Source organism: Mustelus asterias, chromosome 9 (assembly GCF_964213995.1).
Source record: "Mustelus asterias chromosome 9, sMusAst1.hap1.1, whole genome shotgun sequence".
Taxonomy (NCBI): domain Eukaryota; kingdom Metazoa; phylum Chordata; class Chondrichthyes; order Carcharhiniformes; family Triakidae; genus Mustelus; species Mustelus asterias.
In genome coordinates this window covers 116,426,376-116,452,630 of record NC_135809.1, presented here as the reverse complement: position 1 = coordinate 116,452,630, position 26,255 = coordinate 116,426,376, and the positions used below count along the sequence as shown (strand labels likewise).

Here is a 26,255-nt window from a genome sequence, read left to right as displayed (position 1 = left end):
ACTCTCTAATGTCCTCACATCCCTTCTCTAGTATGGTGTCTGACACTGGGCACAAGACTCCAGCTGTGCCTGAAGTCTGTGTCTTACAAAGCCTCCTCCTAGCTTCCTTCCTTTTGTAATCCGTGCTCCTCTTTATAAAGGCACTGATTGTTAAATCAGTGTGCATATAATAAGGTGGGTGTTCAGGCAAGACCTTCATACTCCAGGGAGTCTCAATCTACTTCGCTCTGTTGTCAACTCAGGCTCGGACTTTCAATTCAGGCTGCACTTGCACTGTAATTACTGCAAAGTGTGACCCTTGCTACGTGTGCCACTACCTTCATAGTTATCAGCCACAAAACCCACAAATTTATAACATGTGCAGTCCTATGTTACATAGATTATGACTAAGAAGCTAGCCCTAAAAGCATGGTTGAAGCTTTTTTTCAAAGTTACTTTGGGATTTAAGAGCTATGGGGGAAGGGAAGGGGAAGTGGACCTCTTTCAGAGAGCTGACGCATACGCGATGGGCCGAATGGCCCCCTACCTTATGTTGCTATGAATGCTTTGCTTTGTGATATCTTTATATAGCTTGATTAGAAAGTGTTACTTTATACTATTTAGATTTTATAATGCTTACTGTTTTAGGATGATACAAACACTTACATTTATATAGCTCCTTTTAACACTTTAGGATATCCTGAAGTGTTTGAAAGCCACAAAGCCATTGTAATACATTTGAATTGAAATCCCTGTTGTAATGTGGAAATGTATTAGACATTCAGCTAAGGAAGCTTCTGAAATACGATGCGGGTTTCCAAGTATTCTGTTTGTTCCTATTTATTTGTTCAGCTCTGAAGAGTGAGTCCCATTTCAGGTTTTGTCGCTTTTTTCTTTCTCACAGAGGGTGCAACACTTCACTCTTTATTTTATTTCATACTAACACATTAACAGAGACAATAGTCCGGGCCAAAATGAATTGGCGTTTGGAAAATTGATGAAAGTCAGCATGGATCCATTAAAAATAAGCTGTGTTTGACCAACCCAATTGAGTTCTTTGATGAAGCAACGGAGAGGGTTGATGAAGGTAGTGCAGTTGATGTTGTGTATATGGACTTTCAAAACAAGTTTGACAAATTGTCACATTATTAGCAAAGTTAAATGTGACAAAAGGGATGACGGCAGCATAGATACAGAATGGGCAGAAAACAGTTGTTTTTCAGACTGGAGGAAGCTATACAATGCCATTTCCCCACCCGTTGGTTAGCACTACTGTTCTTTGATATTGCATTAATGATCTGCTCATAGAATCCCTAAAGTGCAGAAGGAGGCCACTCGGCCCATCGAGTCTGCGACAACACTCCATCGAGTCTGCACCAACAAAGGATTTTACCCTGCTCCTTTCCCGTAACCCCATGTATTTACCCTGCTAATTGCCTTGACACTAAGAGACAATTTGGCATGGCCAATCCACCTAACCTGCACATCTTTGGAGTGTGGGAGGAAACCAGAGCACCCGGAGGAAACCCTGGCAGACACGGGGAGGACGTGTAAACTCTGCACAGGCTGTCTCCTAAGGCCGGAATTGAACCCGGGTCCCTGGCGCTGTGAGGCAGCAGTGCCACCGTGCGGTCCCATCATTTCAAAGCTTGGAGATGATACAATACTCAGAAGTGCAGCAAACAGTGAGGGGGAAATAACAGAGTACAGGAGGACGCAGACAGACTGGTGAAATGGCAAGTGTGAGGTGATATATTTTAATAGGAAAAAATGAGGAGAAGGCAGTGTGAATGAAAGGGTATGATTTTAAAACGACCTGGTACTAAATATGCACAAACCTTTGAAAGTGGCTGATCAAAATTGGAAGGCTGTTCTTTAAAAAAAAAGGATGTGAAATCCTTGGCTTTATCTGAGAGAAATACAGTACAAATGCAAGGAGCGGTGGTGGGGGGGCTATGCTAAATATTTAGCAAACACTGGTTAGGTCTCCACTGGAGAATTGTGTCCAGTTCTGTGCATGATATTTTAGGAAGAATGTTAAGGCTTTAGAGAGTGCACAGGAGACATTTATGGGAATGAGGGACTTCAGCTATGTGGAGGAACTGCATGGAGAAGCTGGGATTTCTTTCCCTGAGACAAGGGAAGATTTGACAGGAATGCTCCAAATTATGAATGGTTTGTATTGAGTAAATAAGGAGGAACTATTTGCAGTGGTAGAAAGGTCAGTAACCACAGGACATAGATTTAAGGTGATTAGCTAAGAACCAGAGATGACATGAGGAACCAGTTTTTATACAGAGTTGTGATCTGGAAAGCACTCTCTGAAAAGGTGGTGGAAGCAGATTCAATCGCAACTGTCAAAAGACAATCATAGAATCCTGACAGTGCAGAAGGAAGCCATTCGGCCCATCGAGCCTGCACTGACAGCAACAGGCCCTATCCCTATAATTTCACACATTTATCCTGCTAATTCCCCTGACTTTAAGCGGTAATTTTTTTATGGCCAATCACCCTAACCTGCACATCTTTGGACTGTGGGAGGAAACTGGACCACCCGGAGGAAACCCACACAGACACGGGGAGAATGTGCAGACTCCACACAGTCACTCAAGGCCGGAATTGAGAGTTGCACAAATATTTTCAAGGGTTAAAAAAACCTCAGGGCAATGGAGAAAGGGCAAGGGGAGTAAGAATAGTTGGATAGCTCTACAAAGGAAGCACCTCAGGGAGAATGACCTCCTGTGCAGCATCATTCTGGGAAACCTCTTTGCAATGCACTTAAAGTGGGGAAGTAGTCACGCTCGGGTTCCATTGACTATTGCATCCAGTAGAGGAGTCTAATGTCAATGCTCTGCATGAGTCAGCCATCACATTGGTGCTGGGGTCATGCCCACAATTCTGTGTGAGCAGTAACTTAAGAATGCCCTTTGCAAATGCTGGTGTGAGATGTCAAACCTTCAAAATCCTCACCGCGGCCATCTACTTTGCCTTCCAATTATTGTACAGCCTTTAACACATTGCAAGTGTTAAACAGACTAAACTCATAAAATCCCTACAGTACAGAAGGAGGCCATTCAGCCCTTTGAGCCTGCACCAACAACACTCCCACACTGGCCCATCCCTATAATCCTACGTATTTACCCTGCTCATCCTCCTGACACTAAGGGGCGATTTAGTTTGGCCAATCCACCTAACCTTCACACCTTGGGACACTAAGGGGCAATTTAGCATGGCCAATCAGCCTAACCTGCACATCTTTGGATTGTGGGAGGAAACGGGAGCACCTGGAGGAAGCCCACACAGACACGGGGAGAATGTGCAAACTCCACACAGTGACCCAAGGCTGGAATCAAACCCGGGTCCCTGTTGCCGTAAAGAAGCAATGTTAACCACTGTGCCACCGCACTGTAGTTGATTCGTGGGAACTGTGGAAGGCATGACTAAATTCAACAAAACTCCAAACCAATTTAGTCACATGGCCCTTTTAAAAGCTGAGCAACAGGATGCTTTTCTCCATGACCCTCATCTCTTTCATTCACGCGATTAGTTAGCATTCATTTGTCATTGCCACAAAAAGCAGGTGTTCCTTGTCTTTGAGGGACTTGTGGACGCGAAGGATTTGCATTTATACTGTGCCTTTCTTGACCTCAGGAGGTCTAAAAGAACCTTGCGCCTACAGTATAATTCTTTGAAGTGTAGTCGCCATTGTAAGATAGGGAAATGCAGCAGCCGGTTTGTGAATGGTAAACTCCCACAAATAGTATGATACAAACAGTTCAGCTTTTGCCTTTGGTCACGTTAGTTGAGAGGTATTAGCTAGGACAGCAGGGGGAGAACTCCCTTACTCTTCTTTCAAATACTCCAAAATATTACCTTAAAATATTCCATCCTGCAGTTGTTAATCGGCCCTTTTGTTTTCTGTGGACAGGAGAGTGAGATCAAAGATAAGAGTATTAAATGACATTCTGGTAAAATGTTTGGATTCTAGAAAGGCTGAGGTGAGTGCCATGGGAGGTCTAAGTTTCTTGGGTCAGTGCTCTTCCCGTAGTTGCATGAAAAGGAACAGTCCACAGAAGGGGGAAACTATTGTCCAAGATACAAAGAGACAATGATGTGGGCATGAGCTGGTGTGATCTGTTGTGAATCTCAGTGCTTCTTAGTACTTGTCCGCCTGACTAATATAAAAAGCTCAGTGTCCCAGTCTCGCGCCACATCAAGTCTGCAAATGTAACTTGCTGCTTCATAAAGGTGATGGTGTGACAATTTTGTTCAGCTTGCTGGGAGGGAGTCACTTTCAGGCAGATTGCGTTCCAGTTCTGTACAGTAAAGGTTTTCAAATTTTCTGTATCGTATCCCATTCAAATGTTGTCCCTAATCTTACCTGCCTCCTCCCTCCCCCCCCCCCCCCCCCCCCCCCCGCCACCCAGGGAGTCCCAATGCAAACTATCGAAAGGCGTTGCCATTAACTCAAAAGAAAACAGCCCTTTAATTGCCAAACAGTAAGTGTTTTTTAATTTTGATCAGTTTACATCAGCAATAACAAGCTCGTAAGTCAAGTTCAGGATTAATGAAAGACATGCAGAAAGAAGTCAGGACCCCATTGGATCACAACATGATTACAGAAGAGGAAGGCCATTCAGCCCATTGCAGGCTAGCCATTTAGAAATCTCCCATCTCTGTCTGATTACTTTGTCTCATTGTTCCTTGCATTATTCCAGGGTTTTTAACCTCCAGTACTCCATCTGGGAGTTAGTTCCCACTCTGTGTGTTTAATCACTCTCTGTCCAAAGAAAAACTAGCTGCCCATTGCCAGCAAGTCCGAGAGCTCTGGAAATGTCTTGGTTCTACTTTGTTTGCTGATATCAATTCGAACTATACATTGCGAGTTTAAACCTATGATTTCCCCCCTCCCTCACCCTTGTCATACTCTCACAAGTAATTTTCGGCATTTTTCTTTTCCATATTCTCCTGTGTAGTCGATTAACCTCACGGTTGAAGAGCCCTATATATTCAGTTCATACATGAGCCTCTTAGGGCTGTGGACCTTGGTGTGAAAACTTGTGCGATGAAGGATTAAAAATGCAATGTCAGCACACGATCAAATCAGGAATAGAGTGTGAATCATGAGCGAGCTGAACGAGGAATCTTAAATAAGCACTGTTGATGAATTCAATCTTTGAATTTATTTGATATTTATTCTTGGGGATAAAGCTTCACCTGGGCACAGTGCAGAGGGGAAAATCAGACAGGCTGTACCCTGGACGTGTGATTTCCCCCGACCCCAATTTTCCTCTTGTGTATGTGGTGCCCAGGTGCAGATGTGGAAGATCTACCCAGTGTATGTACATTTAAAACTCGCAGCCAATTTGAAGACTCAATCTAGCAGGCTTTTATATTTGGTGGTTTTACATTGTGAAAGGTGCAGACACGTGGTATAAAAATCATTATTGAATCATCAAATAACACAGTACGGAAGAGGCCATTCAGCCTATTGAGTATATGCCAGGTTGTTCCCAGAACAATCCAGTCAGTCCCACTCCTTTGTTCTTTCCCCATATTCCTGCAACTTGCTTCTCCTTCATTTATTTATACAGCTCCCATTTGAAGGATCTGCATCCACCATACCACGGTGGCGCAGTGGTTAGCACTGCTGCCTCACAGCGCCAGGGACCTAGGTTTGATTCCCAGCTTCGGTCGCTGTCTGGTCAGGGTCTGCATGTTCTCCCTGTGTCTGCGTGGGTTTCCTTCGGGTGCTCTGATGAAGGGTCATCCAGACTCGAAACGTTGGCTCTATTCTCTCCCTACAGATGCTGTCAGACCTGCTGAGATTTTCCAGCATTTTCTGTTTTTGTTTCAGATTCCAGCATCTGCAGTATTTTGCTTTTATCTTTGGCCCACATTCTAACCTCTGTGAACCTGAGGTTATCCAGAACTCTGCTGCCTGTGCCCTGACTTCCTAACTGGCACCAAGTCCTATTCGCCATGACCCCGGAGACCGCTGACTTAACACTGGCTCCCAGTTCAGCATAGAGTCATAGAGGTTTATAGCATGGAAACAGGCCCTTCAGCCCAACTTGTCCATGCCACCCTTTTTTTTGTGGTGAAGTTAAAATTCTCAACTCCCTCCATCCTTGGCCCCTCCCTATCGCTGTAATCTCCTCCAGCTCCTCAAGCCTCAGAAGTCTTTGCTTTTCTGTCCTCCTGAGCATCCGAGATTTTAATTGTTGCACTACTGAAATGGCTCGTTTCCCCTCTGTTTGCTGTCTGGGTCACTTTCCTCCTAACTATATATTGCGAGTTTAAACCTATGATTTCCCCCTTCCCCCACCCTTGTCATACTCTCACAAGTAATTTTCGACATTTTTCTTTTCCATTTCCTCCTGTGTTGTCGATTAACCTCACGGTTGAAGAGCCCTATATATTCAGTTCATACATGAGCCTCTTAGGGCTGTGGACTTTGGTGTGAAAACCTGTGCGATGGAGGATTAAAAATGCAATGTCAGCACACGATCAAATCAGGAATAGAGTGTGAATCATGAGCGAGCTGAACGAGGAATCTTAAATAAGCACTGTTGATTAATTCAATCTTTGAATTTATTTGATATTTATTCTTGGGGATAAAGGTTCACCTGGGCACAGTGCAGAGGGGAAAATCAGACAGGCTGTACCCTGGACGTGTGATTTCCCCCGACCCCAATTTTCCTCTTGTGTATGTGGTGCCCAGGTGCAGATGTGGAAGATCTACCCAGTGTATGTACACTTAAAACTCGCAGCTGATTTGAAGACTCAATCTAGCAGGCTTTTCTATGTGCAATTCCCCCTGCCTTCACCTCTCTGCCTCGCCTTGACCTGCCTACACCTCTCTGCCTCGCTTTCTCCCGCCTACACCTCTCTGCCTCGCCTTGTCCTGCCTACACCTCTCTGCCTCGCCTTGTCCTGCCTACACCTCTCTGCCTCGCTTTGTCCTGCCTACACCTCTCTGCCTCGCTTTGTCCTGCCTACACCTCTCTGCCTCGCCTTGTCCTGCCTACACCTCTCTGCCTCGCCTTGTCCTGCCTACACCTCTCTGCCTCGCTTTCTCCTGCCTACACCTCTCTGCCTTACCTTGTCCTGTCTACACCTCTTTGCCTTGCTTTGTCCTGCCTACCCCTCTCTGCCTCGCTTTCTCCTGCCTACACCTCTCTGCCTCGCTTTGTCCTGCCTACACACACTGCCTCGCTTTGTCCTGCCTCCACACACTGCCTCGCTTTCTCCTGCCTACACCTCTCTGCCTCGCCTTGTCCTGCCTACACCTCTCTGCCTCGCCTTGTCCTGCCTACACCTCTCTGCCTCGCTTTGTCCTGCCTACACCTCTCTGCCTTGCCTTGTCCTGCCTACACCTCTCTGCCTTGCCCTGCCTACACCTCTCTGTCTTGCTTTCTCCTGCCTACACACACTGCCTCGCTTTCTCCTGCCTACACCTCTCTGCCTCGCCTTGTCCTGCCTACACCTCTCTGCCTCGCCTTGTCCTGCCTACACCTCTCTGCCTCGCCTTGTCCTGCCTACACCTCTCTGCCTCGCTTTCTCCTGCCTACACCTCTCTGCCTCGCCTTGTCCTGCCTACACCTCTCTGCCTCGCTTTCTCCTGCCTACACCTCTCTGCCTTGCCATGCCCTGCCTACACCTCTCTGCCTCGCCTTGTCCTGCCTACACCTCTCTGCCTCGCCTTGTCCTGCCTACACCTCTCTGCCTCGCTTTCTCCTGCCTACACCTCTCTGCCTCGCCTTGTCCTGCCTACACCTCTCTGCCTCGCTTTCTCCTGCCTACACCTCTCTGCCTCGCTTTCTCCTGCCTACACCTCTCTGCCTTGCCGTGCCCTGCCTACACACACTGCCTCGCTTTCTCTTTTTCTTCCTTAAAATCTAGCTTTTTGACCGTGCTTTTTGGCTATCTGCTCTAAAATCGCCTTCTGTGGCTCAGTGCCAGGTTTGGTTTGGTGACACTCTTCTAAATTGCTTTGTGATATTTTATGACAGGAAAGGTGCTATGCAAATGCAGTTTCTTGTCTGAAAATTGGCTGCTATGCCTCCCTGCTTGATAGTGTTGACTGCCATTCAGAAGCGACTCATAGGCTGGGACTTTCCAGTCCGTGCCACCCTAGTTTAGTTTGGTTAGGCCATCATGATCGGCACAGGCTTGGAGGACTAAAGGGCCTGTTCTTTGCTGCACTTTTCTTTGCTCTCTTTGTTCTTTTGCCACCCCCCCCCCCCCCCCCCCCCCCCCCACCAAATGGGTTCCCCCTGCAGTAGGGTGGGCGAGCCTTTGAAATCACCATTCACACGGTGGCACAGTGGTTAGCACTGTTGCCTCACAGCGCCAGGGACCCGGGTTCGATTCCTGGCTTGGGTCACTATCTGTGTGGAGTTTGCACGTTCTCCCCGTGACTGCATGGGTTTCCTACAGGTGCTCCGGTTTCCTCCCACAGTCCAAAGATGTGTGGGTTAGGTTGATGCTAAATTGGCCCTAGTTTCGGGGGGTTAGTAGCGTAAGTATGTGGGGTTATGCGGATAGGGTGGGATTGTTGTCGGTGCAGGCTCGATGGGTTGAATGGCCTTCTTCTGTACTGTAGGGATTCTATGATTCTATGACATTGGTGGGACTGGAAGATGCTGCAAGCTTAAAGGGTTGGAAAATTCCGGCCTTGACTGTGAAGGTGATGGCAGACTAGTTCTTTCTTTCCCTCGGTTTGGCCCTACAACTGTTCAAGTCCCAAACAGTTCACTCGCCAAGGAAACTCTTCACCCGTACCTGGTTATTTACCAATATTCTTTCCCCAAACTGCAATCAGCCAATGTGCAGTTGAAATGGACGCTTGAAGCTTTTAGGCTGCATGGTTTAGCCCTTAATGCGGTAGCTGTTGGGAGAATACAGACACCTTTTTATTTGACAGGGTGATAATTAAATGCCTTTGCAGCCCAGTTACCTTGCATGGTGTTATTTCAGTACCTCTCACTGTTTTCATTTTGAATAGCTCGCAAACTCTCTGCCTAATGCAGAAGGCCTGTGTGTTGTCAGAGTGCCTTGTTTCAGTGTTTGAATGCTGTAATTATTGTAACAAGATTTTCACTGTGGCCCGATTTAGCAAAGCTTAAGATAGTCTAGTTGGATGACCTAATCAGTATCATTCTCTGATAAACTCAACAGTTATAATGACGTATGGGCGTGTTTACTTAACAACAATTTCCTTTTTTTGCCACCTTGAAAGGTACCATGGAAGCTCTTCTGTTTTCAAATATTTGGAACCAAGGGTGAAATTTGTGTCCCTGCAGAGAAAATGCTGGAAAATCTCAGCGGGTCTGGCAGCATCTATAAGGAGAGAAAAGAGCTGACGTTTCGAGTCCAGACGACCCCCACCTGGACTCGAAACATCAGCTCTTTTTTCTCCTTGCAGATGCTGCCAGGTCTGCTGAGATTTTCCAGCATTTTCCCTTTTGGTTTCAGATTCCAGCATCCGCAGTACTTTGCTTTTATTCATATCCCTGCACTTAATTTTGTGGTGTTGCACTGCTTATATTTGTCTTAAAGAAACTTGTTTTGGCGGCGACTGTTGTTATGTAGGTAAACTCCACAGTTAACCTATGTCATCACCCTCCTCAAACAACACTGAGGTATAGAGCCATAGAGCCATAGGACCAGTTATTGCTTTAGTTGGTTGGGGGGGCGGGGGGAGGAAAGGATATTAGTCAGGACTTGCTGCCTTGCTTATCTCTTTCATTCTCTGCGCTTCCAATCGTCCCACCTGTCTTTGGAAAGACAAAAAGAACTTGCATTTATATTGCACTGTTCAGAGCTTACAATATCCCAAAGTGTTTTTAAACCAATGTGGTACTTTTGCAGCACGATCTCGTTGTAACACGACAGTCAGCTTATGCTCAGCAAGCTTCTACAAACAGCAGCATGATAATAACTCGACACAGGCGGCACGGTGACACAATGGTTAGCACTGCTACCTCACAGCGCCAGAGTCCTGGGTTCGATTCCCGGCTTGGGTCACTGTCTGCGTGGAGTTTGCACATTCTCCCCGTGTCTGCGTGGGTTTCCTCTGGGTGCTCCGGTTTCCTCCCACACTCCAAAGATGTGCGGGTGAGGTGGATTGGCCATTGCTAAAATTGTCCCTTAGTGTCAGGGGGACCAGCTAGTGTAAGTGCGTGGGGTTATGGGGATAGGGCCTGGGTGGGATTGTGGTCGATGTAGACTCGATGGGCCGAATGGCCTCCTTCTGCACAGTAGGATTCTATGAACCTGTTTGTGATGTTGGCTGAGGGATAAGCAAAAGGGAAGATATCTCTTTTTCAAAATTCACGTGAGAGGACAGATGGGGGTCTTGGTTTAACAAAATGGTGGCACCTCTGACAAGACAGCGCTCCCTCAGTACTGCACTGAGAGTGTCGGCACTGATTTCTGTGCTGCAGCATCTGGAGCAGGGCTTGAATGCACTCAATTTCTGACTCAGAGGCTACCCATTGAGCCATGGCTGGAATAGAGTTGAAAGATAAACAAATCCTTCAGTGGAATTCAGTAAAACCAATCGAGAGGCTTTGCCATGAAAAGGAGTTCAGGGCAGCACGGCAGCACAGTGGTTAGCACTGCTGCCTCACAGGGCCTGTAACCTGGGTTCAATTCAGGCCTCGGGTGACTGTCTGTGTGGAGTTTGCATGCTCTCTCTGTGTCTGCGTGTGTTTCCTCTCACACTCCAAAGATGTGCAGGTTAGGTTGATTGGCCATGATAAATTGCCCCTTAGTGTCAGGGGGATTAGCAGGGTAAATAGGTGAGGATAGGACCTGGGTGGGATTGTTGTCAGTGCAGGCTCAATGGGCCAAATGGCCTCCTCCTGTACTGTAGGGATTCTATGATTCTATGAATGTCAACTTTTGAACTGTTGATTTTGTAGTTGATCCAACAGGATTGGATGGGAGGACATTGGAAATATGAGAACTTTTGTTGATCAGACACGTCTTAACGAATTTGTTTTACACCCTCCCTGTCCCTTCACCTCCCAGTTTGAGGGAACTCTTTGAGACTGTTCCCAATCGACGCCCAGCTGTGTGGAGGTGTGTGCCGCAGTGGTAGTGCCCCTATTACTGGACCAGAAGTTCTGGGGCTTGAGTCCAATGCCAGGACTTGTTGGCCACAGTCAATGCGGTCCAATGGGCTGATAAGTCAGTTCAGAAGTCCTTCTACCACTTTCCCCCACTATTCCCCAAAGGGTTAAAAAAAAGTATGGGTGTGAAGATGCGCAGGAGAGCGAGCCTCCATTTGCTTTAAGTTGCCACTGTGTTATTAAAACCAAGGGAGGTCTGGCAGTGGAAAACTGCGGGGCATCAACTAGTCATAGAAACCCTACAGTGCAGAAGGAAGTCATTCAGCCCATCGAGTCTGCACTGACAACAATCCCACCCAGGCCCTATCCCCGTAACCCCACACCCTGCTAATCCCTCTAACCTTTGCATCCCGTGACACGAAGGGGCAATTTAGCATGGCCAATGCACCTAACCTACACATCTTCGGACTGTGGGAAGAAACTGGAGCACCTGAAAAAAACTCACGCAGACACGGGGAGAATGTGCGGACTCCACACAGACAGTGACCCAAACCAGGAATCGAACCCAGGTCGCTGGAGCGGTGAGGCAGCAGTGCGAACCACTGTGCCACCGTGCCGCCTAGTATCGAGTTCTTTGCTGACTCCACCAGCCTGCTGCTTGTTCCTGAGAGACTTTTCTGTACAGTAATATATTGTGCTCCATAAAGGACACATATTTGACAGGATGTGGTTTTGCTCCGTAACAGTCCACGTGAAATCTCCTCAAAGCTCCCATTAAAAAAGACATCTGAGAAAAAAAACACTCCAGAGAATCTAAAATGAGTTTGATTGCCTCCCATTTCAGCAGTGGTTTTAAAAAGAGGGTTTTATAGACTCATTGAGGTTCACAGCATGGAAGTTCCTGATTGGTTGCAGTTGAGAATTTTTGAACTTTCTTGATGAGGGGAAAGAATGAATTGAGATTTGTTTCTCTATCCTTGGAGTTTTAGTTTGGTTTATTGTAAATATGTAACCAATTTCATATATATATATATGTATATAAAACGTATTGCATTTAGTTATTAAGGAGATGCACTTAAAGGTACCCACTGCCATAACACATACATACTTTTGTTCAACATTGCAATAATTACAGCCTTTTGATAAAGAAAGCTCTGTGACTGATATCTACAGTAAGAAGTTTAACAACACCAGGTTAAAGTCCAACAGGTTTATTTGGTAGCAAAAGCCACACAAGCTTTCGAGGCTCTAAGCCCCTTCTTCAGGTGAGTGGGAATTCCCACTCACCTGAAGAAGGGGCTTAGAGCCTCGAAAGCTTGTGTGGCTTTTGCTACCAAATAAACCTGCTGGACTTTAACCTGGTGTTGTTAAACTTCTTACTGTGTTTATCCCAGTCCAACGCCGGCATCTCCACATCATGACTGATATCTACACCAGCTGTACTGGAACGGTTGCTGTCTAATGAAGTGCTAGAATCTTTTTGGTGAATTTTTTTCAAAGTTATGTTCTCCCGAAATAATTAAATCCTGAAATTGTTTTGGCACTTTGTTGAATGTTGCCCAATCTGTTACATGGAGATGTTTTTTGAGCAGTGAGGACTCTGTGAGGCATCTTAAAATGATCTGTCTTACAACTCTCCTGTCTCCTCATATTTGTCATTCAATCTTAACAGCACAACACAAGAGGCCTTTCTCTCATATATTGTTTTTTAGCCCATCATGCTTGTTCCAGCTCTTTCAAAGAGCTACTAATGTGTCCACTTCACCTGTTTCTTTCCCGAAAGCTTCTACTTTGCCTTTTCACCCTTTGAAGCGTGGCAGCACAGTGGTTAGCACTGCTGCCTCACGGCATCAGGGACCGAGGTTCAATTCCAGCCTTGGGTCACTGTCTGTGTGGAGTTTGCACATTCTCCCCGTGTCTGCGTGGGTTTCCTCCGGGTGCTCCGGTTTCCTCCCACAGTCCAAAGATGTGCGAGTTAGGTTGATTGGCCATGCTCAATTGATCCAAATGTCAAGGGGACTAGCAGGGTAAATACGTGGGGTTACAGGGATTAGGGCCTGGGTGTGATTGGTGTCAGTGCAGGTTCAATGGACCAAATGGCCTCCTTCTGCACTGTAGGAGTTCTTTGATTCTGTGAAAGTTACTGTTGAATCTGCCTCCACTGGCTTTTCAGGCAGTGCGTTCCAGATTGTAACTCTCTGTGCACCAAATTTTGTTCCTTCTCTCCCCTTTTGCACTGAATCTGTGTTCTCCAGTTATCCATCTTTCTGCCAGTGGAAAGTTTCACCCATTTTCTGTGTTGAAACCCCTCGTAATTGTGGATAACTATTAAATTGCCACCAAACCCACTCATCTCTTGGCTTGAGGGGAGATGAAACCAAAACCATTTTGCCTATTTTTCTATAAACATTCTGAAAGCAACGTAGACGTTGCCCTGGATACAAAAGCAAGCTTTCACAAGTTATGCTAAGTTCTCAATCATTCCTTGCTCTTGTACTTTCATGGGATGTGGGTATCACAGGCAAGTTACCCATCCCTCATTTCCCTTCATTCGAGTGGCTTGACAGACAGTGGCAGTTAAGAGTCAACCATATTGCACAGAGGCCAGAGAGGGTAAGGATGGCATATTTCTTTCCCTAAAGGACATTAGTGAACCAGATGTATTTGACATGGTCATCATTATTCAGACTAGTTTTATATTTGAATTTTAAATTCCACCAGCTGCCGTAGTAGTATTTGAACCCCTGTCCCAAGAGTATTAGCCTGGGTCGCTGGATCATTAGTCTAGTGACGTTACCACTGCACCACCATCTCAAGAAACTAAAAAGGGTTGTGAACGTAGCCCAGCCCATTACGCAAACCAGCCTCCCATCCATTGACTCTGTCTACACTCCCCGCTGCCTGGAAAAAGCAGCAAGCTTAATCAAGGACCCCATGCACTCCAGACATTCTCTCTTCCACCTTCTTCTGTCGGAAAAAGGCGACAAAAATCTGAGATCACATACCAACCAACTCGAGAATAGCTTCTTCCCTGCTGCCATCAGACTTTTGAATGGACTTGTCTTATATCAAGTTGCTCTTTCTCTGCACCCTAGCTATGACTGTAACGCTACATTCTGCACCTTCTTTCCTTCTCCCCTATGTACTCTATAAATGGTATGCTTTGTCTGTATAGCATGCATGAACAATACTTTTCACTCTATCCCAATACATATGACGATAATAAATCAAATCAAATCAAATCTCCCCATGTCTATCCTGGCTCCACCTTTCAGCACTATTCCCATATCACTTAATTCCCTGAGTAGTTAAAAGTCAATCCACCTCAATGACTCAATGTATTGAATGATTAAACATTCGCTGTTCTTGGGGGTAGAGTATTCCAACAATTCATAGCCCTTTGAGTGAAGAAATTTCTCCTCATCTCAATCCTAAATGGCTGACCTTTCCTGCGTTCTAGACTACTCAGTAAGAAGTTTAACAACACCAGGTTAAAGTCCAACAGGTTTATTTGGTAGCAAAAGCCACACAAGCTTTCGGAGCTCCAAGCCCCTTCTTCAGGTGAGTGGGAATTCTGTTCACAAACAGGGCATATAAAGACACAGACTCAATTTACATGAATAATGGTTGGAATGCGAATACTTACAACTAATCAAGTCTTTAAGATACAAACAACGTGAGTGGAGAGAGCATCAAGACAGGCTAAAAAGATGTGTATTGTCTCTAGACAAGACAGCCAGTGAAACTCTGCAGGTCCAGGCAGGCTGTCGGGGTTACAAATAGTGTGACATGAACCCAATATCCCGGTTGAGGCCGTCCTCGTGTGCTGTAAGTATTCGCATTCCAACCATTATTCATGTAAATTGAGTCTGTGTCTTTATATGCCCTGTTTGTGAACAGAATTCCCACTCACCTGAAGAAGGGGCTTGGAGCTCCGAAAGCTTGTGTGGCTTTTGCTACCAAATAAACCTGTTGGACTTTAACCTGGTGTTGTTAAACTTCTTACTGTGTTTACCCCAGTCCAACGCCGGCATCTCCACTTCTAGACTACTCAGCAGGGGAAACATTTTCTCAACATCTAGCCTGTCAAGCTGCATAATAATTTTACATTTCAATTAGACCTCTTCTCCTTCTTCTAAACTCCAGGGAAGATAGGCTTAGTCAGCTCAATCTCTCCTCACAAGACAGTCTTCTCAACCCAGAAAGCAGAATTGCAAACCTTTGTTTGTGTGTAGGGTCCTTGATAATGCTGGCTGCTTTTCCGAGGCAGTAGGAAGTGGAGACAGAGTCAGTGGATGGGAGGCTGGTTTGCATGATAGACTGGGCTATGTTCACAACCCTTTTTAGTTTCTTGCGATGGTGGTGCAGTGGTAATGTCACTAGACTAACAGTCCAGCGGCCCAGGTTAATACTCCCGGGACACTGGTTCAAACCTCGGGCAGCTATATCGTTGGGTAAGGAGACTTAACCTGCACACACTATTCCAGCTGTGATCTCACCAATGTCCCATATATTTGTGGTAAGACCTCTTTACTCTTATACCCCAAAAGCCCCCATATTTGTTCCCAGGTCTGTTTTTGAGATAGCTAATCTAATGCAGGAAGGGTGCGAGAAGTGATCTCAGCAAGCTGAGTTAGGAAGGGTAGACTCCACGCACAAGTTGTGGAAAAGGTCAAGCAACACTGAAACTATCTACTTTCAGTCAATGTTCCTGCATTCTTTTGGGAGACCTTTTCTATGTTGTTTCAGCGTATACCGTTTGCTTTTCAATGATGGTGTCGGGGGTAAATTTCCAATCTGAAAGGGAGCCAGGCCTGCCAGAAATGCATTTTGGAAATTCCTTTCATTTTACCTCCCAGCACTGAATTCAGAAAATATGGCTTCATATTGGGGCGACACGGTGGCACAGTGGTTAGCACTGCTGCCTCACAGTGGCAGGGACAGGGGTTCGATTCTCGGCTCGGGTCACTGTCTGTGTGGAGTTTGCACCGTCTCCCTGTGTCTGCGTGGGTTTCCTCCGGGTGCTCTGGTTTCCTCCCACACTCCAAAGATGTGCGGGTTAGGTGGCTCAGCCATGCTAAATTACCCCTTAGAGTCAGGGAGTCAGAGTAAATGCATGGGGTTATGGGGATAGGGCCTGGGTGGGATTGTGGTGGGTATAGACCTCATGGGCTGAATGGCCTCCTTCTGCACTGTAGGATTTTATGATTCTTCCATTTTACCTCCCAGCAGTGAACTCAGAAAATACGGCTTCACATGAAAGGTATTTAATGAAAACAGGAACTTACATCCTCGCAGACTGGGATGCTAGCGGTTGATTAACATATTCGAGAATGGGATCAATAGATTTTTGTTGGGATTCTAGGATCAAGAGGAGGGCTATTCAGCCCCTCGAGCCTCTTTGACCATTCCTACTGATTGCGGTTGATCTGCATCTTAAGCTAATCTACCTGTCTCGGTACCATAACTCCTAATAACCGTGCCTAACCCCATTCCGTGAATTTAAGTTTGGAAACTTTCAATTGATCCCCAACCCTAAACAACTTTTCGTACGGTTCCAGATTTCCACTATCTTTTGTTTTCAGAAATACTTTCCAACATCACTAGAATGGCCGAGCTCTCATTTTAAGGTTATTTCCCCTTGTTCTGGACTCCCTTACCTGCGCAGCAAGAGTTTCTCAGATCAGCCATGATTTAATCAGATGCTGTAAAAGGCTTGATGGGCTGAATGGCCTGCTTCTGCTGTGCTATTACTGTAATGAGGCCCACCGGCAATCTCCGCAATTAATTCGGAATCATCAACAAGCCTTGATATTAATCTTATCTTTTCCTCCTTAGTTGCTGATTTAATTTTAAACTGATAAGAATGAAATTCCATGGGCTGCCAGCCTTTGATAATTTTATTGCCCTAATCTTGGGGGAAAGGTACATTTGAGTGTGCTTAAGAAAGGTCTTGAGGATTTAAACGAGCACCAGAACTGGTGGGTTTGAGTACCACTGAAGACCAGGGGTGGATTTCTGTCCAGGGATTAGGGGTGTTTTCCTGGGTACCCAATTAAGGCTTTCAAAGCTGGAGGCCCTTCTGGTTTTAGAGTAATAGCAGGCCGTAGAGTATCTGATTCTGGCCTCTTGAGCATTCCTGATTATAATCTCTCCACCATTAGTGGCCAAGCCCTCAGTTGCCTCAGTACCAAGTTCTGGAAATTCTTCCCCAAACCTTTCAGCCTCTCTATATCGCTTATAGAATCGTGGAACCCCAACAGTGCAGTAGGCGGCCATTCGGCCCATCGTGTCTGCACCAACTCTCCATCAGTGCAGCTCAGCCAGGCCCTATCCTCATAACCCCATGTATTATCCCGCTAATCTCCCAAACCTACACATCTTTGAATACCAAGGGGCAATTTACCATGGCCAATCCACCTAATTTGCACGTCTTTCAGACTGTGGGAGGAAACCAGAGCACCTGGAAGAAGCCCACGCAGACACGGGGAGAACATGCAAACTCCATACAGAGAGTCACCCAAGGCTGGAATTGAAGCCGGGTCCCTGGCGCTGTGAGGCAACAGTGCTAACCACTGTGCCACCGTGCCGTCCTTGTGTGCTTTAAGACACTCCTTAAAACTGACTGCTTTTGCAAAGCCTTTGATCATCTGAATAATGCCTCAATACGTGACTCGGTGTCAAATCTTGTTTGGTACCTCTCCAGTGAACTGCCTCTGGACATTTTAGTATGTTAAAGCACTATGTAAATGCCATGTTGCTGCTGTCCCTGCCCCACTGGTAGTTGGCCTTGCTTGCTTTGCTGCATCCACTGTCTAGCAGTTGGTGATCATGAATTCCTAACTGTCCCAGGTCTGATGTCCCCCTGTGTGCTGTATGATATCCAAGCTCTCAATGCTGTTTCCAAGCACAAGTATCTGGCTATCAAAAGTGGTCTTTCAGATGAGACGTTAAGCCAAGGCCCAGCTTCCCCCCTCAGGTGGATGAGAAAGGTACCAGGGCCACTATTTTGAAGGGGCGCTCTCCCTGCTATCGTGGCCATCTTTAGACTTTGTTTACAGTATACAATATCGATGGATACTCTGAATCTTTATCCCTCAGCCAATGGCACTAAAAGCAGATTATCAGCTCATTACCACATTGTTTATGGGAACTTGCTCCGTGCAGTTTAGCTGCCGTGTTTCCCAGCAGTGACTATGCTTCATAAGTTACTTATTTTGCTGTGAAGCTCTTTGGGGTGGCCTGAGATTGTGTAAAAATGCACCTCTTTCCTCCAGTATTCTGCAGAATCCCATCCTCTCCCCATCCTGTGGGCACCAAAGATGTGCCATGGGGTGCCCACTGGGAATCATCTGTCCTGCAAGGTCAAGTTTACAAGTCACTGGCCATTGGGAAGTACAGCTGAAGGATTGGATTCAGAAATCTTGGGCCCTGTGAAGTCACCACAGTGACACTTTATTGATCAACATGTTTCTCCCATTAAATCTGTTGAATCTGAATTGAAGATTCCTTCACATCCTTGATAGGAATCCTCTGAGAATGGATGAAATTTGGAGCCTGAATCTGTCATTTAACTTCTTGGGATGTCCCCCCATGCAAAAGGAGGTCATTTGGCCTGTTGAGTCTGCAACAAATCATACCCAGGCTTACCCTGTAAACCCACTAATTTCCCCTAACCCATATATCTTAGGACTCTGAGGAGCAATTTACCATGGCCAATCAACCTAACCCACACATCTTTGGACCGTGGGTGGAAACCGGAGCACCCAGAGGAAACCTGCGCAGACATGGGGAGAATGTGCAAACTGCACACTGACGGTCACCCAAGGCCGGAATTGAACCTGGGTCCCAGGCACTGTGAGGCAGCAGCGCTAACTACTGTGCCACCGTGCTGCCCATTTATAAGAATACCGGTCGATTCTTTGCCTCCCAAATATCTCCCTTTTCAAATACCATCCGTATTGTGTGGCATCACAGTGCAGTCCAGTTCTTGGCCTCTTGGTTTACCGGCGAACCTTCCCTTGCTCTTCACCTCTATCACGCAAGAGAATTTGATCTCTGCTTATCACCTCAACCCTGACAAACAAGCCGAGATCAGGATTTCACTGAAACCCAGGTGTCAACCTGTATCCTTGCCATCCAGAGGCGCAGTGTGATGTCTCACCATTGCCTCCAAGCCATGCACAATGCCAACTTAGAAAGCTATGTTGGCCATTTCTTCATCATTGCCATTTTGGAATCTTGGACCTCCCTATGTCACAGCACCTTAGGAGTATATCCACCCACATAAACTGCAGTGGCTGAAGAAGGTGACCCACCGCCACCCTCTCAAGGGGTATCGAGAGAGTGGGCATTAAATGTCAGCCTTGCCATCAATCAACAGTGCAGAAGGAGGCCATTTGGCCCATCGAGTCTGCACCGACCACAATCCCACTCAGGCCCTATCCCCACAACCCCATGCATTTACCCTAGCTAGTCCCCCTGACACCAGGGCCAATTTAGCATGGCCAATCCACCTAACCTGCACACCTTTGGACTGTGGGAGGAAACCGGAGCACCCGTAGGAAACCCTCGCAGACACGGGGAGAATGTGCAAACTCCACACAGACAGTGATCCAAGCCAGGATGCCAACACACCTCGAGTATTTCTTTTAATCGTTCAGGTTTCATGTCTCTCCTTCTGTTATAGCGTAGAAGTTGACCTAGTTATCTGACTAGAACTGAAGGAAGTGGGAAATCCAGAGAAACTTTGAGGTGTTCCATAGCTCCTGGGCTCTGAATAGTTCCTTCAACATCCAAGCAGAAGTGCTGTCGGACGGTATGCGTAATGGGTCCTGGTGCAGAATTAATTCTTGGCTCGGAATAAGATTGAGAATGCTGCTTCAGAGAATCTCTCAGCACGAAGGCTTTGGTCTCGAGTTCATCTTAAATTTATAAAAACTGTGGATGGAATTCCCAGGAGCAGCTGACCTATACTATCCTCCTGCTTTTGATCATTTTATAAAATCTGAAGCCTTGTTGCATAACTTTTCTTTTTGGTTAAAAATACCATCTTGAATTTCAGCCTCCACTCAAAGCAGTTTTTTATTTTGATTCAGGCAGTTTTTTCTTTGCTGAAATGATGGATGAACGTAAAGGATGGGCACAGATCATCGAACCATGCGCAGTTTCTGTGGGTTTATTAACAACATATAACGAGTTAGAATCATAGAATCCTACAGCGCAGAGGGAGGCCATTCGGCTCATCAAGTCTGCACCGACCACAAACCCACCCAGACGCTATCCTCATAACCCCATGCATTTACCCTAGCTAGTTTACCCTAGCTAGTTCCCCTGACACTAAGGGGCAATTTAGCATGTCAAATTAACCTAACCCGCACATCTTTCGGACTGTGGGAGGAAACCCACACAGACTCGATCCGGGAATCGAACCCGGGTCCCTTACATTAACACCGTAATGAAGTTACTGTGAAAATCTCCTAGTCGTCACACTCAGAGAATTTAGCACCGAACCAACACATCTTTGGAGTGTGGGATGAAACCGGAGCACCCGGAGGAAACCCACACAGACATGGGGAGAATGTGCAAACTCCACACAGTGACGCAAGCCGGGAATCGAACCCGGGTCTCTGGTGCTGTGAGGCAGTGGTGCTAACCACTGTGCCACCGTGCCGCTAGCTCTGCTAGATGTGTCAGCTGTGGCTTACTGTGTAGCACTCTTGCCTCTGAATTGTAGGCCTCAGCATGAAGGCCCTTTTCCAAAGATTTGGAGATAATTGCTGGGTTGTCTGTTTTCGTGATTGGGGGATACATATCGGCCAGGATGCTGGGAAAATCTGCTTCACAATCGTACCATTGGATGCTTTACATCCACCCGAGAGGGAAACTCCAGCTCTCATCTGAAACGTGGCACTCACGACAGTGCTGCACTCCCTCAGTGCTGCACTGGAATGTAGCCTAGATGCTATGTTAATGTCTCTGGGGGGGAATTGCACCAATCAACATGAGTACCAATTTACATTGACCACTGTTAGAGTAAATCAGATGCAAAATCTGGCAGTATAGTGAAAGGAAAATGGATTTTTCTGTCAAAACTGCAACCCCTTCCAAATTTCATCAGGGGCAGGAGCCACACTGATAGGTGCTAATTCGGAATTATAATGACCGTATCCATTTGGTCCTTCAGCCGTTAGACAGTAGCTAGCCAATTCCATCATTCGAACTGTGCATTTTCTTTCACAGAAGGTGGAATATCGATGGCAGCATCTTGAGAATTGCCTTGACCAGAGCAGCACGGTGGCACAGTGGTTAGCACTGCTGCCTCACAGCGCCAGGAACCCGGGTTCAATTCCCGGCTTGGGTCACTGTGCGGAGTTTGCACATTCTCCCCATGTCTGTGTGGGTTTCCTCCGGGTGCTCCGGTTTCATCCCACACTCCAAAGATGTGTTGGTTAGGTGCTAAATTCTCCAAGTGTGACGACTAGGAGATTTTCACAGTAACTTCATTGCGGTGTTAATGTAAGCCTACTTGTGACACTAATAAATAAAACGTTTTAAAACTTAAACATTTCGCCATTGTTGGTGATTTTACTGGGATATTGTTTGATGCTTTTGCTGCATTATGCAGCCTGCTATTGGAAAATAGCAAGTGGAGCTCACTTCAAGTACTGTGACCGGCGCCTGTTCACCAAATCACAGGGGAGGCATTCTGGCCTTTGACTGGATGTGGTTTAGTGCACAGAAGAGGCTCAACCCTGTGTTCAGAGGACCTATTTGTGAGAAGTAACAGAAATGCTTTGTACCTACATAGTCTTCTTCTTCATGGCCACAGGACATCCCAAAACATTCCACAGCTTAGTTTGCTAATCACTGTTGTCACGCTGGAAATGCAACAAACCACAATTTGACAATGACCAGATAATTTGTTTTTAGTGGTTTTGATTGAGGGATAAATATTTACACTGGCACGAGGGAATACACTCCAGCTCTCTTGTTGAATAGTACGATGGCAAATAGCACCTGGGTTTCATGACTGTTACAAAAGGTGGCACCTCCAACAGTGCAGCTCTCCTCAGTACTGTGCCCAGAGCGTCAGCCTGGATTTTGTGCTCAAGCTCGTTTGGGGAGGAGGCGGGAGGGGGGCGTATTAAGCTCACAACATTTTGACCCAGTAATGAAAGAGTGTACCAACTCCATCACGCAAACCAGCCCCCCATCCATTGACTCTGCCTATACTTCCCGCTGCCTCGGCAAGAAGCCATGCACCCCGGACATATTCTCTTCCACCTTCTTCCATCGGGAAAAAGATACAAAAGTCTGAGGTCACGTCCCAACCGACTCAAGAACAGCTTCTTTCCCTGCTGCCATCAGACTTTTGAATGGACCTACCTTGCATTAAGTTGATCTTTCTCTACACCCTAGCTATGACTGTAACACTACATTCTGCACTCTCTCGTTTCCTTCTCTATGAATGGTATGCTTTGTATAGTGCACAAGAAACAATATTTTTCACTGTATTCTAATACGTGTGATAATAAATCAAGTCTAATACTGAGCCACAGCTGACAGAGGGTAGCCTCCAATTTCTCAGTCTTATAGGAAGATAATCTTAAGGTAATACTACCGGGTTGTGGACAGTGGTGAAGGGTAGAGAATTGATAGATCTGAAACAGTACTTCCAACTAAACCACAGTAGTTTGACAGAGGATACAGGGTCACACTCGAGAAGAACAAAATTGGGACTGATGATGACAAGTTATTTGACACAAGGAATGACCCACACATGGAATGGGTTTCCAGGTAAAGTGAAGAGGAAAAATAACCTTAGGAGTCGGAATGACAGAAGATAGGATGAATTAAGATGGGCCAAATGGTCCTATGTTGTGATGCCTTCTTGCTTTTTTATATTCTTGCAATTAAAAAAAATCTCCATTACTTCAGAGTCTTCTCTGAATAAATTTGAAATATTACCTCATTTTCTGTACTTATTGTACTCCTGTGGCGTTTAATGGGTTAATAAATCATGTATGTTCTTTATATAAAAAAAAACACACACACACAAGTGCTGTCATCAACTGAGAAACCTTTTCCTGCTGTAAAAAAATGGAATTGATTTCTCCTTGTCTGAAAAATGTTAAATTAATTGTAGAACAGCGTTGGGCGCAGTTTCTGAAGTGACTTTAATTAGGGCGTAATTTTTAATGAGGTATTGTAAATCATTTGTAATTGCAATTTAATTTATGAAAAAAAAAGGACATGGCTCCTAACGCAGCCCATGTTTTAATTCCCCACTCCCCGAGTGACCCATGTGCGTGTGTGTGTGTGCGCAAGTTATCAGTGGAACACTTTTGCAATTTGAAGGTTAATTAATGCTAACTGGTCTGCGTTTCTGTCTGGACTGGTCACTAATGAGGAAGCCGCAGATATATTAATGTCTTGTTAATGCCACGATTTTGTCTCTTTATCTTATTGTGCATGCTCTCAGGGTTGACCCTGTCCCATATGACACTCCGAAACCAGCGGGCCACACACGATTTGTCTGCGTCTCAGACACACACTCCCGAACAGATGGCATTCAGATGCCGTATGGGGACATACTGCTTCACACGGGTGATTTTACGGAGCTGGGACTCCCCACGGAGGTTAAGAAGTTCAACGATTGGTTAGGTAAGAGTCCATTTTTTTTTTGATCGCTCTTTGTGACCCTAATTAACCTCTGTTGTACGAATGCCATTCACAATTTTGATAATTAAATCAAAGTACCCGATGTCTGCAGGTTGCTACAGCAAGAATGTGAGATTCAAATTATCAATATTTTTTCATCTTTCTTTCCCCCCCCCCCCTCCCCGCCCCGCCCCTCCCCAATTCCTAAAAATTATCTTACAGTCACTAATTCTTGGGAGAAGCTGAGAGGGAACAGGGACATAATGGAACATCTGAAGTGCCTTATACTGGGGTCAGTTCTTCAAACGTTTATTACCCACCTCCACCCTGTCCCAAACCACTAATAATTAGCAGGTAATAGGAGGAAATGAATGTCCCCTTTTGAGCAGGTTAGATGTCAAATGTAAGCAGAGAAATGTGATCTCCTGTCACTTAACCCTTTCCAGTGTTTAATGTAGACTCTCCTCCCACGGGGTAAAAGGCTTGTTCTCCACCAGTTGAAGGCTCTGCAGTTACCCGCCTGCAATTGCCTATTTGTGGACTGGGGGAGTTTCAGAGCCCTGCTACTACAGTGCTAGATTAAAAGCCATTGCGAAGCCCACAGGAACAGCCACCTCTCCTTTCCCAAAGGCCCCCTTGGAATCTGAACGAGTACGTGGGAATGGGAGTAGGGCCACTCGGCCCCTCGAGGCTGTTCGATCATTCATAGAGATCGTGACTGATCTCTGTTTTACTCCATCCTCCTGCCTTGGCTTCATATCCCTTCATATCCTTGGTTTGTAAACATCTATTCATTTAAAATGACTGATCAAGCTACCATCTACTGCCTTTTGAAGGATCTCCTTTGTGTTAAGAAGTGTTTCTTAACATCTCTTCTGAATGTCCAGCTGTGATGTTGCATGCTGCATTTTATACCCCTCTGTTGGGGGGAGGGGGTGCTTGAAGATGTTTGTCCTGGGACTAGGTTGGGGTGGGGGGAGGGGGTGCAGGAGGGGGACTCATCGAATTTAGCAGGTGACTTTTTCTGCACTTGCCCACCTGTTTCATTCAGTCTAAAATGTAATGGGGGAGGTGGGTAGAGCAGTGGTGGGGTATGTGGGGAGGCATTGGGTTGCCCGCCTGCCTTTATAACTATTGAGGCTCTTAGGTGGAAATTATGGTCCTCATCTAACCCTGGCAGAGCAGGAGGCCCACGCGGGAAGCCTGACGGCATCAACTGCACAGCCTGGTGTCGTGGAAGTGGGGGTGGGGGAACCGCCATTGCGAGTTCCCTGAGCCTATTGGTGGCATCCTCCTGCCACCCTGAGGTCATACTGCCCCCACCACCCTTTGTCCCAGGACCTCTCAGACTCGGCCTCCCAGTGCCCTTATCCTCCTCGCCAGCATGGCCTGGTGTTAGCCCGGTCCTAGCACTGACTCCTCTTCGTGCGGACTGCTTGTAGTCCCAGCAGCAGCCACCGCTCCCACCCGGTGCTGCTTTGACTACACAGCATGTAGGGCATCCGATTGGCCAGCAGCTCTCCAAGGCAGACCTCCTCCTGAGAAAGGGGTGGAAGTCTCCGCCTTTAAGCAATTTTAACACTGTGTTCCCAGAGTTAAATTGATGTGGTGCAGCCACTAGGATTATGAGTGGGCTCACCCCTCCATTCTTCGCCTTGGGACAGGGGGTACAGGAATCATGGTGCCCTGTAATATCCAGTCCTATGCCCCATCTGTTAGACTCTCCCACCAGCAGAATGGGCAGGTGTATACGGGACATGTGGAAACCTATCAGTGCTTATAAAGTCTAAAGTTTATTTATTAGTGTCACAAGTAGGCTTACATTAACACTGCAATGAAGTTACTGTGAAGACCCCCTAGTCGCCACACTCCGGCGCCTGTTCGGGTACACTGAGGGAGAATTTAGCATGGCCAATGTATCCAACCAGCACGTCTTTCAGACTGTGGGAGGAAACCAGAGCACCCAGAGAAGACCCACGCAGACACGAGGAGAACGTGCAGACTCTACACAGACAGTGACCCAAGCTGGGAATTGAACCGGGGTCCCTGGCACTGGGAGGCAGCAGTGCTAATCACTGTGCCACCAAAACACCTCCATCCCCATGACCTTCTGTGAGTGCAACTTCTTGTTTATTCCCCATTTCTTTGGCCTCACTGTTGGTGACTGTGCCTTTAGCTGCCTGCGTCCCACGATCTGGAATTCCTGATTCTCTACACCCTAGCTATGACTGTAACACTACATTCTGCACTCTCTCCTTTCCTTCTCTATGAACGGTATGTTTTGCCTGTATAGCGCACAAGAAACAATACTTTTCACTGTATGTTAATACGTGTGACAATAATAAATCAAATCAAATCAAAATCAACTCCCGACTGAAAGTTCCCCTGCCCTCCACCACTTTCTCCTCCTTTAAGATGCTCACTAATTCCTACCACTTTTACCAAACTTTTGGTCACCTATCCTAATGTCCCCTCCTCTGGCTCAATGACAAGTGCTCCTGTGAAGCACCTTGAATTGTTTTATTAAGTTGA

The 26,255-nt window shown here is 46.3% G+C and overlaps 1 protein-coding gene across 1 annotated transcript in view; it reads left to right on the top strand.

The window, feature by feature from the left end:
• Positions 1 to 26,255, top strand: part of LOC144498950 (metallophosphoesterase MPPED2) — a 185,684-nt gene that overhangs the window by 6,454 nt on the left and 152,975 nt on the right. The window contains exon 3 of the mRNA XM_078220923.1: positions 23,545 to 23,726. Within this exon, the coding sequence (XP_078077049.1) occupies positions 23,545 to 23,726 (182 nt within the window). The remainder of the gene's footprint in view (positions 1 to 23,544; positions 23,727 to 26,255) is intronic.